At 50.0% G+C, this 19,973-nt stretch overlaps 2 protein-coding genes across 2 annotated transcripts in view; one reads left to right on the forward strand and one right to left on the reverse strand.

The window, feature by feature from the left end:
* RBP3 (retinol binding protein 3) overlaps positions 1-1,829 on the forward strand; it is a 9,539-nt gene extending 7,710 nt beyond the window's left edge. Inside the window, exon 4 of the mRNA XM_004049370.5 lies at positions 1,052-1,829. Within this exon, the coding sequence (XP_004049418.5) occupies positions 1,052-1,407 (356 nt within the window). The 3' untranslated portion in view covers positions 1,408-1,829. The remainder of the gene's footprint in view (positions 1-1,051) is intronic.
* ZNF488 (zinc finger protein 488) overlaps positions 476-19,973 on the reverse strand; it is a 27,826-nt gene continuing 8,328 nt past the window's right edge. The window contains 2 exon segments of the mRNA XM_055353061.2: positions 476-12,758; positions 12,760-12,894. Of these exon segments, the coding sequence (XP_055209036.2) occupies positions 11,763-12,758; positions 12,760-12,786 (1,023 nt within the window). The 5' untranslated portion in view covers positions 12,787-12,894 and the 3' untranslated portion in view covers positions 476-11,762.

The raw sequence follows: 19,973 nt of genomic DNA on the forward strand, positions 1-19,973 counted from the left end.
TCTCAAAGCCCCATTCCAGGGTGGATGGCCTCCATCTATCTTCCCTGGCCAGTGTGTAAGACCAAGGAACTTGTGCTCCTACCCAACAAGAAAGGACTGGAGAGACCGATGGGGGTGTGCCTGTGACCAGAGAAACACCCCACCATTTTCATGTCCATGCTTCTGTAATACACAGGCATTTTGCTGTAGCTCCTAGGACATACGTTCAATAATATTACAAAGTGTAAATGCAAATCAGAACCAGGTGAATTCTAAATTCAAATAGATGTTCAAGACTGGAAGTTAAAGATAGACTCAATTCTGCAGATAATGAGGCCCCAAAACCACAAGGTCCAATACGGGAGCCACAAGCCACCTGCGGCCACCGAGCATTTGAAATGTGGCTCTCCCAAGTTGAGATGTGCTGGAAGTGTGATGTGCTGGAAGTGTAATGTGCATACCAGATTTTGAAGACATTATGAAAAGAAAACCTCATCAATAATTTTATTTGATTACATTTTGAAACGAATGTATTTTGGATACATTGGCTTAAACAAAACACGATTAAAATTAACACCATGGGTTTCTTTTTGCTTGCTTAACATGGCTACTAGGGAACCTAAAATGACATCTATGGCCAGCATTCTGGCTCATGTTGCATTCCTGTTGGACAGTGCTGTCCGGGAGAGTTGTTCTTATACATCACAAATTGGGCTTTTCTGAGTCCAGAGTGAAAAGGAAGTCAGGTCAGTTTAGGTGTTCTCATTATTCATGAAGAGAGAGGATGCTCCTTTCTCAGGAGAGTCAAGCCTTTCCTATCACTTGGCATAAAAAGGCCTCGTTGGGAGTTGTCAAGCACTGAAATCCTCGTGATTGGGCATGCATTCTTGTCCCCATTTTACTGATGCAGAAATCAAGGCTCAGAGAAGTCAAGTGGCTCACAAGTGGACACAAGGACACAGACCTAAACCCCCAGGCCTCCTCCATCACTGCAGGCCCAGGCAGGATAGAGAAGACAGGTGCTCCAGGGTCCTGACATGACCCCCATCCTGAAGGGCCTTCTGTCTTCCAGGTGAACGCTATGGCTCCAAGAAGAGCATGGTCATTCTGACGAGCAGTGTGACGGCCGGCACCGCGGAGGAGTTCACCTATATCATGAAGAGGCTGGGCCGGGCCCTGGTCATTGGGGAGGTGACCAGTGGGGGCTGCCAGCCACCACAGACCTACCACGTGGATGACACCAACCTCTACCTCACTATCCCCACGGCCCGTTCTGTGGGGGCCTCGGATGGCAGCTCCTGGGAAGGGGTGGGGGTGACACCCCATGTGGTTGTCCCTGCAGAAGAGGCTCTCGCCAGAGCCAAGGAGATGCTCCAGCACAACCAGCTGAGGGTGAAGCGGAGCCCAGGCCTGCAGGACCACCTGTAGGGAAGGGCCCCATAAGCAGAGCCCCAGGGCAGACAGAACCTCTGGGACACACACCAAGGGCACTCCTGCAGGTGGCCCGGCCTGAGGTTCCCAGGGGCAGCAAAGGGGCCTGCTGAGCTCTGGTTAGGTTACAGCTGGAGGTGTGTATATGTACACACACACATGTATATACACATATATATGTGTATGTATATATATGTATATATATATTGCTTTCCAGTAACCACCTAAATTTTAACAAAGGTTCCTTCTAAGTGGTAGAACTTGGGGTGGTATTTTTACCTTTCTTCTTCATACTTTGCTTTTTTTCTTAAATACTCATTAATGTGCATATATCATTATTTTCAGATGCAGCTATCATTATTCCAAAATACAAAATAAAGAAGATAAAATAAATTATATAACTGAGACATTAACCACAATTTAGTGATCACTAGTGGTTGTTAAATCTCTTTTTTTCATGAGTTCTCCATTCACATTATTTAGATCTTCTGGATCTGCCCTGCTGGCCTCTATGGACAGCTGATTTTGTTTAAGATGTGGTGCAAGATGCTGTGGGGTCAGCAGGTGGCAAAGATCTTGTGGATCTTAAATAGGGAAAGGGCTGATGCGGCCCTTCTGCTGGTGATGTACATACACTGGCTGTGTCTCTTCTGAGCCTCATGCCGGCTGCATAGCTGGCCACTCTCATCTTCTACCCAGGAGCCAGCTGAGACACAGACAAACTCCGCAGCACACCCAAGGTCACACATCCAGCATGGTGGACCTGTGTCCTCCTTTGGGCCACCCAGCATTTGCAGCACCTTTGGATGATCAGAGAATCACTGCCCATAGGAATCAGTAGGAAACAGTGATGTCAGCCCCGCCTGGGTGGGAAACCAGCCCAGCCACTTCCCCAGCTGAGTGGTTCTGGGCAATTTGTTTCACTTCTTTGGGCCTCAGTTTGTTCATCTGTTCAATGGGAGAAATAATACTACACTTGGAGTTGTGAGAATGAAGTGAGTTAATCTAGTGTCCAGCCAATGTTAGCTGTCATAATTTCTCCACCACAAAGCTGAACACCCTGGAAGCCCCACTTTTCCAGCCCTTCTGGCAGTAGGGCATGGGCATGTGATCCTGCCTTGGTCAACCAGAAGCTCCTGTGCAAGATGTTTAATCTGGAGCAAGTGGCCAGGGAGCCTGGGCAGCGGCCATCTGCCAGAAGCCTAGTGTATAGGGACAGCACAGCCATGCCCTGTGCTTAGCAGGGACAGCAGCAGCACCCTCAAGAGGTGCTTCCTGGACTTCCTGGTGTGACTTTGGCTGTGGTCCTGGTGGAGTGACCCATTGTCCCAACCCACTGCTCAGCCAGGTCCCCCAGCCTGCCCATCTAGGACTGGGCACCATCCAGGCTCCTTCCTGAAATCCCTGTCTGCTTCCATCCACCAAAGACTTCATTTTTCTATAATGAACAGCACAGTCTGGTGCAGCTGGTTAAAGAGTAGGTGAGATCTGAACCCATAGCTGTACAGTTCCAAAGATCCTTCTGTTTCCACCACATCATGAAGACACCCTGGGCCTGATCTGGAAAGGGGGTTTGAGATAGAGAGGAGCGAAAGTCCTCTGCGTAGCAAAGAACAGGCTCAGCCTTCCTAAATGCAAGCTTTCTTGCATTGCTACCTGCTTGCAGGCACAAGACTGGAGAAAAAGGAAAAGGAAAACAAAATCCCATCAGGTCTCTTTTCTGGTGGGACAGCCAGATGGCCGATAGCTGCCTAGAAGTTCAGATGAGCCCTGGGCCCCTTCAACTCTCTATGCCCTGGTCTGAGCTCATGGCCTGCACCCTGCCCAACCCTACTTACCTCCAGCTCACATCTTGCACACAGCCACACCTCCTTCCAGACACTCAGACTCCCTCCTCTCTGTCCCCCCACTGCTCACCCAGTGTCCACCAATGATCAGGACCCAAGATAAGTTAATACCTGAGTTAATGTCACTCTGCTCTGCACCCAGCCTGCCATCGTCTTTCCCTTCCTTGTCTTGGGGTCCCAGCTTTGTGCTTAAATCCCTGACACAGCTTCCTGCCCCATCTCTGTGGCCTGACCTGCAGCTAGGGGTTCATCTTCACTGGAAGGGCATTGTTAGGTGATGCAGACACTTCTGGAAGGTCATATTTATCTGTCCCTCTTGCAGATGTGGTGAAGAGGTAAGTCACCCAGTACCAAGCAGGGGTTCATTTGACTGGCATCCAGGGGTGCTGGAGTGCCCCCAGGAGTCAGCTCAGCCCTGTTGTGACAGCATGTATAATAAATGGATTATAAAGGCCCTGGCAGGGACTCAAAGCTGGCTCTCTGGGACAAGACAGGCCTAGAGGCTTCCCTATTGTTCACTATCAAAGCCCAGGCCACACTCTGGGCAGCCAAGCCAGAGTCATTGGGTAGAGAAAAGAACTCAGGGTATACTGGGCCCATCTCTCCCTGCCTTTCTTTCCCCTCCAGGGCAGATCCTGAGGATGCCAGGCCAGCCACAGGGCAAGTGGTGGAAACAGAGCTGTCTCAGACCTGGTCCCTGGCGCCAGAGAAGACTTGGAGGACTGGATGTTAGCAGCAGGGGCAGGGCATGGGCACAGTCCACTCATGGGCATCTTTGCAGTCTGACCAGGAACTGACAGCACAGAGCTGGGGGGCATGGTGGGGGTGGTGACTCTGAGTGCTGGGGGCTCATTTCCAGATGCTCTCAGTCAGCAACAAGCCATGCCTCTGCCAGGCTCCGTAAGGAGAGGAAGGAAAAGGTGATCTTCACCTCCAAGTTCTTGCTGGAGATGTGGTGACCCCCATCCAGGGAAGGAGGGGCCAGGGACTATTGCAGTGATATGCTTCATCCATAGGGAATGCAAAAGGGCCACATGGGGACCCTCGCGGGCCTCCTGCTTTCAGGCTGGGCTGAAGCAATGAGGAAGAAGCTTCCTCTTCCTGTGTCCCTGTGTCTGCCCCACACAGGCCTACACAGTAGAGGGCCCTGACTGTGCACCAGAGGGCCCTGGTTACCCACACGGCTGTGATGCGGTGAAATGATGTGACTCAGAAAGAAAAGCAACACAGCCGGTTCACACTCCAGGCCAGGAAACCCACCTCCAAGGTCCCTGCCTGGGGGCACCCACCTCCCATCTCCTGGTTCCTGTGGGATTTAGCTGCCACCTGGCCTAGGTACCCTCTCTGCTTTGCTGACCAGGGCGGCCAGCACTAAAAATAGCCTCCTAATCCAAGCAGCTTAGAATAGCAATGGGATCAGAAGATAGCGGCTTCCTCCGTCTTGCCCCAGGAAAACACGAGATGGCAAGATGAATGGAAAGAAAACGTTAGAGAACCCCTCCCATTCTCCCTGCAGGCACTGCCTCCCCAACCCCCTTTCAAAACCAGTTTCTGGGTCGGGCACAGTGGCTCAGGCCTGTAATCCCAGTACTTTGGTAGGCTGAGGCAAGCAGATCACCTGAGGTCAGGAGTTCAAGACCAGCCTGGCCAACATGGTGAAATCCCAACTCTACAAAAATACAAAAATTAACTGGGCATAATGGCGGGTGCATGTAATTCCAGCTACTCGGAAGGCTGAGGCGAGAGAATCACTTGAACCTGGGAGGCTGAGGTTGCAGTGAGCTGAGATCGAGCACTCAGGCTTGGGCAACAGAGCAAGACTCCATCTCCAAAAACAGAACAAAACAAACAAAATGGTTTCTGAAACTTCTTCTCTCCTAGGAAGTGTCACAACCCAACCCATGTTGGAGAATGGCTTATTTTTCAAATAAAAGGTTTATCCTATGAGGCTCTGATCTTGCTATGCCATCTGTAGACCTACCACATGACTTCTAAAAACACAACAAAATTAGACAAACGACAAGGGTGCGTGATTCCCTCTCTGAAGGGAAGTGGCCTGCAGGAAGGCCTGCTGCCTCCAGATGGCGCCATCACTTTCCAAGATAATGAGGAGTGCAAGCCTGGCCTGGGGGCTACTCTGGCCGACTTTCACCCCTGATAAGGGCTCTCTCTCCGTGCTCACAGGAACAGGGTGGTACAGCTGAGGTTAGAAGCGCCAGGCCCAGCACCGGCCTGTTCCAAAGCTGGGAGCATAACAGAGTAAGGGGTCACCGGCTGGTGGTGACCCTGCACCATCACCACCACTGACATGCTTCCACGAATCCATGTCACTTTGGCCATCAGTGTTTGCAAAACTATTGTGTCGGTTGACAACAAATTTCATATAAAGACCTGAACTCTGGCCTTTCTCGAGGCCTGCATCCAGCCTGGCTGTGCAGTCTTCACCCAGGCATTGAGCTCCCCACCATTGCCACTTACAGGCAGCTCCATCCACTCATTAGCCTACTTCAATAGACATTTGAGCTTAGGATCCCTGGCCTAAAGATGCAGGAATTGGCAAGAAGCTGGATTCTAGGAGCCCACCATTGTAGTGGTTTTAATCCTTTCCCAGGTAAAAACAGAAAGAAAACTTGACCTTTGTTAAAACTGAGAACCAAAATGAATCTGAATTCAGAATGTCTTAGTTTAGCCTCATTAGCATATTTTGAGGACTTTTATAAATCTGAATTGAATGGCTGCCGCTGGGAGATAATTTATTAAGATAGAATTTGCCATGTTTCCAGCTACTGTAGATATTTTTCCTCCTCTGTTCCATAAGGTCAGCCAAGACTTTCTGCTCATCGACTCAGTGTCTTCGTGTCACATGCCTACTAACAGCTTTGCCAGAAAGCCACCAAGGCCCTAGATCCTAGGAGAGTGGAGAATAGAAGCAAAGCTGGCCAGAACAGCAAGGGGACACCCTGGGGCACTAAGCGACAGGGTACGATCTTGAGGTGGGGCATTGAGGAGCTTTTGTGAGCTTGAGAGACAGGTTAGGAATTCAATAGTGACAGGGTGAGTATCTTACCAGGACCACAGGATGGGGTGCTGAGCTGATTCAATTAGACATAGAGAATTTAAGGAATGTGGTAATTCTTGCCCAGGATTGTACAATTAATACCTGCTGATGTGACACATTGTGGCAACATCTCATGCCAACTCTTAACTGGCATATAGAAGGTGACTGCCTAGTCCATTTGGGCTGCTATAACAAAATACCATAAACCGGATGACTTATTAACAACGGAAATTTATCACTGACAGTTCTAGAGACTCGGAAGTCCCAGATCAAGGTGCCAGCAGCTTTGGTGTTTGGTGCCATCTTCCTAGTTGGGAGATGGCAACTTTCAGCTGCATTCTCACATGGTGGAAGCAGGGAACTAGGTCTCTGCGGTTTATTTTAATTTTTTAGAAACTGGGTCTCACTGTGTTGCCCAGGCCGGAATGCAGTAGCACAATCATAGCTCACTGCAGCCTTAAACTCCTGAGTTGAAGTAGCTCCCCCGAGCACCCCACCCATCTCAGCCTCCTGAGTAGCTGGGACTATAGGCACACACACCACCATATACAGCTAATTCTTGTATTTTTTGTAGAGAGGGGTGTCTCACTATGTTGCCCAGGCTGGTCTCAAACGCCTGTCCTTGAGCAATCTTCCCACCTCAGCCCCGCAAAGTGCTGGGATTACAGGCATGAGCCACTGCAGCCAGCCACTGGGGTTTCTTTCTTTTTTTTTTTCCCGAGACAGAGTCTTCCTCTGTCACCCAGGCTGGAGTGCAGTGGTGCAATCTTGGCTCACTGCAAACTCCGCTTCCTGGGTTCAAGCAATTCTCCTGCCTCAGCCTCCCAAGTAGCTAGGATTACAGGTGCCCGCCACCACACCCAGCTAATTTTGTGTGTGTGTGTGTGTATTTTTACTAAAGATGGGGTTTCCCCATATTGGCCAGCCTGGTCTCAAACTCCTGACCTCATAATCTGCCCGCCTCGGCCTCCCAAAGTGCTGGGATTATAGGCATGAGCCGCTGCGCCCAGCCTCTTTTGTAAGGGCACGAATTCCAACCTCCCAAAAGCTCCACCTCCTAATACCATTACCTCAGGGGTTAGGATTTTACATAAGTTTTGGGAGACACAAACATTCAGACCATAGAAGTGGTAGAGAGAGCTTGAGCAAAACCATGATTTAACATGTCTACTCTCCAGGAGATACAGGAGGGCAGAAATGGAGAAGGGCTAAGAGAGGATTTGACTCCCAAAGAGACTCTGGGAACCCAGCCTGGTGATAATTAAGGACTGCAATATTAACAAGCTGTAAACCCATCACTTCCACAAATCACTTTTGAGTTTGTCCATTTAAATGGCTGGCTGTGAGCAATTTGGATCTACATCCATTTTTACCAAAATTAACTCCAACTTAAAAATCAGAGTTGGGGGAAGATAGTGTGTTGTTTTTCATAACTTCAAATTTTCCTAAATGCCTATCCTGCTTGGGAATGGTGTAACTTGTCAAGGTTACTAATAATTACATGTGAGGCCGTTCTAGTCACATGCAGTGTAAACTGTCGTTTGGCCTAGCTGAGGTTCCTCACGGATTGTGGATGGGGCAAGGTCCAGACCTCTCAGTGGTTCTAAACTTGACCTCACCACCACTTGCCCTGCAACGCTGAGCACATCAGCTCATGTCTGTGGACCTCAAAGTCCAATGTTGTACAGGGAGGGTGTGGTCTAGAAATCTAAAGTCCCTTCAGTTCTAAGTGTCTATCATGTCTTGGCACATTTCTGCCTTTCAAAGAGATTTCACAGAAATTACAAACCAATCAATTAAGCCAGAGAAGGACAATTGTGCACAGCATTTGATAGATCCTAAAACCCTCCTGAGAAGCTGATTTGAGATGTGGCAATTGCCAGGCCAGAACCAGGCATCTCACTCATTCATTCATTTGACAAATGTCTGTTGAACACCTGCTATGTGGCTACATTTCTCTAGATGCCAGCAATGCTGCAGGTAAAAAAAAAACCCACCAAAAATCCCTCACAGAGCTTACATTCTAGTGATAGGAGACACGGTAAGCAAGACAAATCAGTGAAAGACTTAGTATGCAAGATAGTGAAAGTGCTGGAGAGAAGGACGATAGGAAAGTGTGTGTGTTTACGAGTAGCAGGTGTGAGTTGAAATTTGCGACAGGGAGCCTACACCTGCTGCTGTCCCAGTTCCTGAACCATCCAACCACACTGGGCTGGGCAGACAAGTGGCAGGCTAAAAAGGACATGAGCTCAATCTGGGGTCCTGGAGTCTTATTCTTGCACTGATGCTCCTGAGCCCATGGTCTTAGGAAAGTTCTTGACCTCTTGGAGTTTAATGTCATCTGCAGTAGAGTGGGAATTATTAATAACAATCTGCCTCCTGGCTGCTGCGTGTCAAGTGCATAGTGTGGGGCCTCATGCCGAGACCTTGAGTTGCCCTTTCCTGCCTCACCTGTGACAGCACACGGGGAGGAGGCTCCATAGCTTCAGCTGCCTTCTGTGCTCAGCCTCTCCATGTGTAAATGACACCCCCACACAGCACCTAAAGGGGCCAGCAAGGCTGAGCTTTTCCTTGTCTTGTCTTAGTGAGCAAGGGACCTCCCAGTGTCCCTATGGGAATGATGATGCTTTATTGGCACCTGCAGGGAGCACCCTTCCCTCTTCTAGATGTGGAAGACAATGAGCTCAGGGGGTCCAGGCCCCCTCCTCCAGGCCACGCTCCCCACTGCAGCTGGAGAGCACCCCCAAAGTGCCTCTCCGAGCCAAGCCCTCAGTCCCCTCGGTCCAAACCACTCTCCCGTGAGGCCCTCCTACCCCTGCCCCTCCATCTCCTCCTCACACCCTGACACAATTGCAGACTCTGGACTGATCTTTCTCCTCAGCCACTGCTCCCCTGCCTGCATCACCAAATCACCGGCACACACTTGCCTTTGAGGCTCAGCTCAAAGTGCCCAGGGATGCTGAATAAATGAATGGAAATGGACCCACTCACTCAATCCCTTGCCCGGCCAGGGAGACAGCGTAGGTGAAGGAAGCTCAGTACACACGGAGCCTTCCAGCTGCATGGCAGCCTCCTGCAACCCTCCACAGCCAAAGGAAGATTGCACACATATTCAGACCCAGCTTCTCACACAGAAATTATTTCCACAATATTTATTATGCACCAACAATATGCCATGCCCTGTTCTGGGCACCAGGGATGCACAGTAAACAAACCAATCTCTATTCCCAAGGAGCTGACAGTGTGGATGCAGCAAATCAACAAGACGACAAACAGAAAGATGGTTGCAGATGGTGAGACAGGCTGTGAAGGAAGCAACAGGGTGATGCGGCTGAGAGAGACAGAGGCAGCAGGGCTGCTTTACGGGGAATCTGGGAGACCTCTCTAAGGAGCTGACCTGCGAGAAGAAGCCCTGTGGAACCATAGCAGGAGCAGCACCATGAAGAGCTAGATAGAAAATGTTGAATGAAGCCCAGGCTTGAGAAATGGCACCAGAGCTGTGGTCAGAACACGGGAGCAGACAGTGGAATAGCAGCGAGGTGGTATAGCGGGGTCCCCTCTGCCCACTGCCACCTGTGGGCCTCATAAGGGCAAGCTCAGCCCATGAAGGTAGCAGGTATAGCTTCAGGGAAGTGTCAGAAACACTGGAAGTGTTATAGCATCATCTGCAACTGACTCATTGTAGAAATGGAAAGGAAACAGCTCTTGCCTTCCAGGGCTATTGTAGGACTCACTATAACATCTGTATTCTTCCAGTGTTTATGCTATTGCCTGGCACACAGGGAGAGTGAAATGAGTGCTTGCAATTAACATGAGGCAGGGACTTGTTCATGAAGCAGCTGGCAGGTCCTGCTGGGATTAGGCCTGTAAGTGTGAAGGGCAGCCACAGGGTTGGAGGCATCATCTGAGTTACACTTTCAGAAGATTATCTGGTTGTGTGTGTGTGGACAATGGATGCGTGCATGGTGAGAGGCAGGAATGGAGGGAGCGAGGACATCAGAGCAGCCAGGTGGGAGTGCTGCTGCCTGGAACGGTGGACAGAGGAGAGCAAGAGAAGAGGTGCAGTCTGGGAGGCTGGCTGAGATCCCCACCTGCTCAGCCGGGCTTATTCCCAGCCACAAGCCTGAGATCTGTGCTGGGGACTCATTGGAGGGCTGGAAACTGCATATCAAAAGAACAATATCTGACAGTGAGGTGGAAACCAGTGCAAAAACGACACTGGCTTGGAAACGCCCCACAAAGGGCTTTCACGCAGACTGACCTGTGGAATGTCAAAGAGTACGGCCTGGGCTCCACACATCCTTAGGAACAAGGGCTGATGCGGGTACCTACAACAGCTACTGACCGAAACGCAGTAGATAATAAGTGGTACCTAGAATGCTCCCCAGCCTCACGATCTGGAAGCCTAGTTTTTGCACATGTCCTATTCTTGGAAGGTAAAACAGCATGTGTGTAGGTGGTGGGGAGGGGGTTCTATTTCCCCGTATTCATATACTCACAATGTGAAGAACTATGGACCAGGTATTGGCTGGAATTACCTGTCCCAATTCCTCACCCTCCTGTGGAGGGGATGGATGGTCACTCCCTTGTCACAGCTTCACCAAGGGCAGCCTACACTTTTCCACTCCTTAATATTGGGCCTGGTCCTGCCACTTGTATGGGCTGAGAGGACGTTGGCAATGTGACCCAAGCAGAGGCTTGAGGTGTGCTTGTTAGACTCACCCTCCTGTGTTCTTGGCATGACCGTGAGAGAAGCGTGCTCGCTCTGGGTAGCCCACCAGCCGAAGAAGAAAACGAATATGACTTGATCAGATCTGAGACTTGCTGCCAAGCCCAGCCAAGCTCAGCTTAACCTGAGCCAACCCACAGACTCACGACTTAGGCAGATGCTTTAGCTTGTCTGCCATGGAGATCTTGTTAATAACAATAGCTAACTAGTACAGACATCATCACAAACCTTGTTGACTCAGTGCTCAGGGTCTGTAGGCAGAATGCTGGCCACTTTCCACACACCTTTCATGTGACCTGAATGCCAACCTAAGACACAGTGTTATCATCTCCATTTCACAGATGAGAAAATGGGGACTCAGCAGGTTAAAGCTCTTTGTCCAGAGTCACAGCTAGTATGTGAAAGAGCCCAGATTCGAATCCAGGCTTGTGTGCCTCCAAAGCCCATGATGTGTGCCAGGAGTTGCCCCTGCCTCTGTGCCTGTTAGGGCCTCTACCCTGCATTTGCAAAGCCCATCACTTTATTTCAGGACTTCATTTCCTTCAAAACACATCATGCAGGTGTGGCTTTTTCAAATTATGCCTGAGCTGTTTATCTATGAATGCCAAAAGCGGCAGCTCTGCAAAGGACCATGACAGCCCCCTCAAGGCAGGCCCAGGGAGCCCCCCTCTGCCAAAGGCTGGCTGCCGCACCCAGCAGGTCATTCTGCGGCCACCTGCTAGCTGTGAGAAGTCATGTGCCGGGAGAGGTGGTGGCGCTCCCGGAAGTGCTCCTGGCACACAGGGCAGGCAAGGGCCTCTTCTCTCCGCTTCTGAGAATGTGGGTCAGGCCCCGCATGCTCCTTTTTGTGGTGGGATCGCATGTGAAAGACCAGGTCGGACGTTAGGCGAAAGGACAGGTTGCACTTTGCACACCAGTTCTGGGTGGACAAGCCCAGGGAGGTGAGGGTGGGTGGCAGGAGGGCCCACGAAGTGGTGGAGGATGATGAGGGTGGGGGCACCTGGGCCTGGGTGTGCTCCAGCCACAGTGTAGGGGCACCCAGGAAAGTGCTACAGAGTGCAGCATTCTGTGGCAATGCTTGCAAATTCCACAAATCACCAACCAAAAGCTTGGGAGTTGAAAGTCGACCCCAACAAGCGAGGTCTGTAGTGTTGAGGAGTCCAGACAGCTCCCCCAGGGCGTCTGCAGATTCCCCTGCAGGGAAGACTGAGGTTAGCTCAGGCCTCTCTGCTGGTCGCTTGGTTGGTTTGCTAAAGGCGCTTCTTTGCTCACCTCGTGCTCCGCTGGGCCACACAGAGAAGACTTTGCTGCCAGCTGGGCCTCTGGGGATGTTCTGGGTCGGCTGTGGGGCACCAGGCCGGCCTGTGGGGTCATCGTGCTCCCTCTCCTGGGCCTGAGCATCCACCTGCCGGTCCTTCATCCTCTGCAGCTCCGTGAAGGCGCTCTGCCTCTGCTCTCCACGTGTCTTTGGGGGCAGCGGCTTGCCAGGTCGGGGCTTGCCTGGGGCTGCCAACAGTGCCAGCTCCACACTGCCCACATCCCGGCCCGCCCTGCCCACAGCAGCCTCAGGGCCCAGGCGGTTCGTCTTCTCGAGCAGCACTGGCTTGCAGCCCCGGCCCAGCTCAGGTTCGCTAAGTCGCCATCTGTTTTCAGCCGATGGGCTCAACGGGGCTCCCTTCCCAGCTGCCATGGTGATCACCAAGGCCGGGGCCACAGGATAAGCAAGGTGGCCACTCTGGCATTCATCAGTCTTTGGGGGTTTGGGGTTCTGGAGGGCTTGGCCCAGCAAGGAGCCATGAGATATGGAAGCTCCCCATGACACTGGGCTGGACACACTCGGCCACAGGGCCCTGCAGAGAGAGGAAGCGACAAGCAGTGAGATGGGCATTCATCACTCAGGCACAGTGCATCATGAGCTGGCATCAGACAGGACCCTGATGCTCAGGCCTCCTCCGCTGTCTGTGGGATGGGTGTGCTGACTGCACCACCTCTCAGGAGACAAGGAGCATGGATGGCACCATCCTCCAGGGCCCACCTCCCTGAGGCAGAGTAGGGACTGAGGTCTCTGCTGAAAATGCCCATGGGCAGCAGCCTCTACACCTCAGTAGAGAGAAACGTAGGATTCCCCTGTCAGAAGTGGTTCCTGGGGATTAACCAGGCATGAAATGGAGAGTCTGCAGGGAAAGGGAAAGAGCCTGCTCTGGGGGCTGCATTAGGGCCTTGGGGGCCCTTCAGAAGTTTCTGGGTCATCTGTCAACAAGTAGACTCTATCATGAGGAAGCCATGCACCCTCAGCCCCTGCTCCATGCTCGAGCTACCTCTGGCCCTGGCTGAGTGCTGAGGGCACAGGGAGGCCGCAGCATGAGGGTCGCAGTGTTGGAAGACCATGGACTTCATGGTCTTTGCTCCTCACGCAGCCCTCTCTGTCCCGGCCCTAATGTCAACCCATTGCTCCTCGGGCTACCAGACCTGCCTCCCGGCCTGGTGGCCCCTTTGTCCACATAACATGCCCTGTCAGCTTATGCACGGTCTCTGATTTTCTCAGAGCCATGCTTCTTGTGAGAGTCATGTGTCCCCACTCTTCCCCCAACTCCCAAGTACATGTGGGCAGCTTCATTCCCATCGTACCTGTGAACTCATTCCAAAATGCACCTCAGGCACAGCCTCCCCTTGAGGCTTCCCCAGTGCTCTCAGACACAGACAACACTCCCTCCTCCATGCCCTCACTGTCCTGGGCACCAAAGGCCTGCATGCACCACGTGCAACACTATATTTACTTGTTTGTGGTCTGCTAGCAGGCAAACTCTAAGAACCCAAATATGTCAATTCACCTTCACATCTGCAGTACTTAATCATGCCTGCAACAGGACAGGAGCTCAGGAAGCCTTTGCTGAATGAATGAATGAATGACAGGACAGCAACTGTTAGAAAGAAGTCAACTTTCTCCTCCCAAAGAGTGTGGCCTATGACCTGCTCCTGCACAGAGAGGAGAATGTGAGCCCTCCATATTCCCATAGGGCCAAGGGAGGAGACATCCGCATGGTGAGAAGGGCGAGGAGCCTACTGCAGCCTGCCTCTGAGCTTCTCCACCTCCTGCTCCTTCCCTGTGCTCCTTGCTGGGCACTTGGCCCCTTCCCAGTCCATAGCTCAGGCGCAGGTGGGGAAACCACTAGCTGTGGCAGAAGGGTATGCTTTGCTTTCCAACTCTGATGTAAGATCAAACTATGAAGCCCCACCAAGGGCGTCCAACCTATTCCCATTTCCTCATCTCCCCTTGGTTCCAACCCCAGTGAGAACCCACCCAGCTTTTCCTTAGGGAAATAGCCCACCAGCCTGTATTCTCAGAGCTCTCTGAGAATACAGCTGATTGGCCTGTGGGTGCCAAGAGTCACCTTAAGGGTGGAGGTCACACAAGGGCCTGGAACTCTGAAAGTACTCTCCCTCAGGCGCTGGACTAACAACAGTCTGACCATGGCTGGAAGAGGCAGGCTGAGGGGTCAGATCTGCCTAACAGGAGAGGGAAATGAGGCATGGTTTATAGTGGTGAAAGCAACAAGCAAGTAAATGCATAACTCCAGAGACATGGTGAACAAAGCAAGATGCATACGCAAGACGAAGCACTGTGCAGCCTCGGACAGTGATGCTCGCTATGCTTATGAACGAATGCTGAGGAGGCAAAAGGACAAAAAGATTATAGATTTGGTGTAACCTATTCTATGCACACACACACACAAAACGCATACACCAAAGGAAAAACCCCAGGAGGAAACACAGAAAATGACCACCAGGTCATTTGTTCATTGATTCCCTCTTCCGTTCATTCCGCAAGCATTCACTGAGAGCATGCAGCATGCGGGCCCTGTGCGAGGTGCGGTAGTGACAGTGGTGATGAGGCAGTCCTGAGTTCAGCTGTACAGAACACAGGGACCTGCACATGTGCCAGTGTTGCAAACAGGCAATGGTGGCATCTAAACTGAGCTCTGAGGACCCAGAAGAGGCTGCCCAGGGTTCACAAGAAGCTTGCATGGGGCCTGTGGTGTGGAAAACCTGAGGGCTCTCTGGGGAACTGGGCCTAACACAGTTCTGCAGTGGGAGAGTGCCCGGGGAGGGGCAGGATCCAGAAGCCAAAATAAAATGGACCTGACTGTTTTTAGAAATAAATGATTCATTTTTTAAGTGTGGCTATAAAGACTATGCAATAGTATGGGAAAAAAAGCTTATAATACAATGTTAGTGTCAGATATAAACATGTTGTAAAACAAAACAGGAAAAAAGCCTATCTACCAAATAAACAAAAACATGAAAGAAAACATACCAAAGCAATAGATATGTGAAAAATAATTTTTACTATGTACATACACCATATAACATATAGTATACATAGTATGTATACATAATATACCATATAATACACTATATATGTAATGTGCTATATACTATGATGATGCTAGTATCATGGAATTTGGGGGAGTTTTTTCTCAACTTTCCAATATTTTCAAACTACTCTAGTCTTATTTTAGCATTTTGTTTTGTTCTGCAGTCAACTGTTTTAAAGGCAGCAGTGCCCTTTTCTGCTTGGTCGGGGTCAGAATTCTGTAAAGGATTCTCACGGCCCAGTGGAGCTGAAACCTCTGTGACTTCAGAGATGTTACTTTCCTAACTGCTCCAGGAAATCATCCTGAGGTGAATTCCTCCCGCCGTCTACTCTCCTTTGGGAAAGAGGAGTCCTAGCCCCCATGCTGGAGTGCTCTGGCTGGAGTTTCCTGGGAGCGGAGGGGCCTTCCCAGTGGGTGGACTATTTCTCATGGGGGCTTCACAGTCTGTTTCACACTGCCTAGAGAGACCCCTCCTCTGCCAAGCCTGGAACTGAGCATTCCCTGGGCCACAGGAACAAAAGGAGAGCTTTGGAAGAAGGGTGAAATGCCTGGGCACTCAGATCAGATCAGATCAGCTTTTAGGCAAAGCGCATTTCATTTTCTGTTCATTCATTCACTCAGTAAACATGCAAAAAGCACCTACTATGTGCCAGGCTCCAGTCTACATAAGACTGGTGACTCTCAACACTGACTGAATTCTAAGTAGTTGGAAATGACTGGAGAGTAGGGTGAGTGTGCAGTGTGGCCTGCGGTGTGGCCTGGAGAATGCATGTGGAGTTCAGAGCAGGAAGGTCCCCTGTGGAGGCCGAGAGAAAACTTCAGGGCTAGATGCAGTCCTGAAACAGCAGCCCTGGCCCTGCCCATGCTTGAATGCAGGAAGAGAACCTGAAATGTGGGGACAAAGAGCAACTGGCCAAGAACAGAGCCGGTGATGCTCAGGGGAGGGACACCCTCCTGTCAGCCCTCCCCACCCACCCTTTCCATGCACCAGCCTGTATCCAGTAACATGTCGCAAGGTCTTTGCTGGAAGCTCAAGCCTCCTCTGCTTTCTAAGCATGGAGAAGACAGAGACCAGTGTGAAGCATAGGTCAAGAAAAAAATAAAGAGAAGGAGAAAACAGAGAAAATGCATAAAGATTCCTAGCTTTAAACCTTCTTCCACCTCCATCATTGCCCCAAATTCCTCCAGGGCTCTCTGTCATGAAAATTTCAGAAAGTGCATGAGAAAACTTTGCAAATGAAGTCAGGGGTCACAGGCAGGGGAAAGTACTGGTCTCAGACTAGGCCAGATAAAGAAAAATATCAAAGACATCAGGAGAGCACCGACCTCACCCATGGGATGCCTGCCGCAGTGAGCTGCCATGCACCTGGACTAAGTGAGAGGCGGACACACTCCCCTGGCAGCCACCATCTGGGGGTTCAACCTCATGTGTGTCCAGGGCTCTTGATGGGTGATGGAGGGACGGGCAGAGGCTGCTTCATCCCCACTGGAATCAGGCACCTCCTGCCGGGTGTTGACACAGATGTGAGGAAGGAAGGGGGCCACACCTATGGCAGACTGAGCTCTGTGGCTTACTCTGCCTTGGCGTGTCATGGGGCCACTGACCCCCATCACACTAGATTTTTCCAACCCCAGCAAGCACGCAGAACTCAGCCACCCTCACAGAGTCTCAAAAATAAAGGCTGTAGTGCTTGGCAAGTAAGAAATTAGGTCCATGCATGTGGCAAAAGTTAGACACAGTGAGCTTTGCTGGTTTTTCCCTCTGTTTTCCTTCCTCGGCAACATTCTTAAAAGAAAAATCAAAATAGTAATTACAACAAAAAGGTCCTTGTTATCCTTCAGAGAGCACGACACTGTATTTTCTTCACTCTAATGACTATTGCATCTATTTCCAAGCTTCAGACTATTAATAATACACAGGAATACCAAGAAGCAAATTAAAATAGAAAGGCACAAAAAGTAGAATGGGAAAGACGTGGGTTCGAATCTCACCTCCACGCATTTATTATGGAGCTTCAGTTGTGTAATGCAACTTCTCTGAATACTGGGCAATTGTGAAATGAGTGGGAAAATAATGCATTTAAATAGGATAATAATATCTAGAAGGAGGCTCCCACCTCGCCCGGCCCATGTCAGTGCCTCAGGAACGTTCATTTATTTCTTTGTGATCAAGGGACAGGAACAAAATGTACGGCACGGAGAAGTAAACAAAAGAATCAATGACTGTACACAGCCATGCTGCTGGGACACGGGACACCTTCTCCAAGCCCAAGATGGAGAGAGGCAAAGTCTTCCATAGACGGAACATCACTCTCCTAACTAAAATACTTGCATTCTCAAAGATACAAAATGTGCCACTTTCTTAACTGAATAAACACAGGCAGCGTGGTGAGGAAGGACGGCCCAGCAGGCCTTGCCCAGTGTACCCTGAGAGAACACCAAACATTCCGCTCTTAGGTGCTCCACCCACCTACACTGTTTTATTCCCATGCCTTCACCAGATGTTGAAATGTGCTGCCAAATCAAACCTAGACATAAGACAAACCAAAATAACAAGGAAAGCTTGCTGGTTAAGACTGAGAAACAGCGTGGGGTGGGCAAAAGTTAAGATGCTCGGGTATGAGTCTCAACTTCAGTGTTTCTAGATGGCCTTGGGCAGGTCCTTGTCCTTCAAAGATCTTGCTCAGCTGCAAAATGAGGAGGCTGGACCAGGTGTCCTCTATGGTCCTAAATACTATAAGGCGCCGAGTGACATCTTTATGTGGCATTATGATGCATCTTTTGTGATCAATCTGGTTTTTTAGACATTATTTTGACAAGCTAAAGGGCAAAAAATGCAGATCTAATAATCAGCTGTGACACAGCGTGATACTTCTGCCAGCCATAGCCATACCCAGACTAAGTTGCTCTTCTAACGTTCATGAATATTCAAATACAAACAGGACTGTGGACTCCTTCTAAAAGAGGTGGATTAATAGGTCCCAGGAGCAGATCCCTGGTTACCTTGACACTCCACAGTGATTTCTCACATCCCTTCGGTTCCAGCAATCAGGGCTTCCTACCTGCAGACAGCAGCCTCTACCTGGGTAGTTTAAACAGAAAGGAACTTATTAAAGGCTATCATGCAGCTCATTAAATCCCTGTGAGAGCCAGAGACCAAGCTTGGGTGCTCTCCAAGGGTCAGAGTAGCCAGAAAAAAAAGCCTAACCATGCCCTGGCACTGTCTAGTAGAAACTGCTGGTACCAGCACCCATCACAAGGGATCAAACTCCTACAAACTCCACCACAGCCACCCCACAAGTCCAGATGTCCCTGCCACTGTGAGTGACAGATATCACCTGCATGCCAAAGACTTCAGCTCATGGGACTCGACTGCACATCCAGGGCTGGGTGATGTACCTGGCTGCTTGTGAGGATCTGTGACAAAGGCCAGCACCCTAGCTGCAAAGGAGTCTGGGAAACGTGGATTTAGCTTCCCAACCTCTGCAGTGCAGGAAAGCCAAGTGAGATGGGGTTAGAAACAGTTGTTGACTAAACCAATGACAGTATCTGTTACTGTGGCACTTAATAAAGCTCACCCCCTGAGGAAACTGAATGGACACAGCCATGCAACTCTGTCTGAAGGTTTTCGTCTCTGCCTGCAACTTGATTTTCTTGGTATGCAGCCAGTGGTGTGCTGGAGCCAGCTCACAGCGGCTTGTGAGATGATCAGGAATGTTTCGAGTTAGCTGTTTTAACTCAGACATTATTCAAAACTAAACTATACAAACTTACAGTCAAAGAAGTTATATTAAAAACACAGGCAATACATACTCAGAACCCATCACTTCCTAGTCATTCTACTACACATTCCCATTGCCTATGCTGTGGACGCTGCTCCACCTGCCGGTGCGGGGGCTTGCCACGGTCCACTCCCCCTCATGCCATATCCAGGGATATCGTGAGTGGCCAGAAATCAGGAAATCAGCCAGAATGGGATTATTTATGGAAATGCTATAAATCAAGGCTTGATTTCTTGTTTTGTTCATTGTCTGGACTTAAGAAAGTAATGGGAAAAAATTGTCAATAATGCAGATTAAACTGAAATTTTTGTCTTGTCGATAGCTGTTATATTGTGAATAGCTCACAAAAAGCTGAGGGACTATTCTTCTAGTATTCCGAAACTATTATGTGATTTAGGAAAGAAGTTATTTAGATCACTGACAAACAAGTGAAGTTCTGACATATGTTCATTGTTCCACTTTCATCTTACACTTTACTGTAAATGAAAATATCACCCAAAATCCATGTTGGAGCTACATGCTGAGAACCAGCTGTTAAACACTTACCACACACCACAGCATGTACCCCATATACTTTCTAATTCTGGGCACCAGAATAATCAGAGAGACCCTCCTGGAAGAGGCAGGAGGCCTCCAAAGGGCAGACAGATACAAAGAAAAGAGAGGGCAGAGAGAACAGCACACGCGAATGCCAGGCAGTGACAAGAGTGGGTTAGACGTAAATCGAGAGTGTTTGTGAGGACTGTTTATGGGTAAGATCACATGGTCTAG

The sequence above is a fragment of the Gorilla gorilla genome, chromosome 8 (genome assembly GCF_029281585.2).
Source record: "Gorilla gorilla gorilla isolate KB3781 chromosome 8, NHGRI_mGorGor1-v2.1_pri, whole genome shotgun sequence".
Lineage (NCBI taxonomy): Eukaryota > Metazoa > Chordata > Mammalia > Primates > Hominidae > Gorilla > Gorilla gorilla.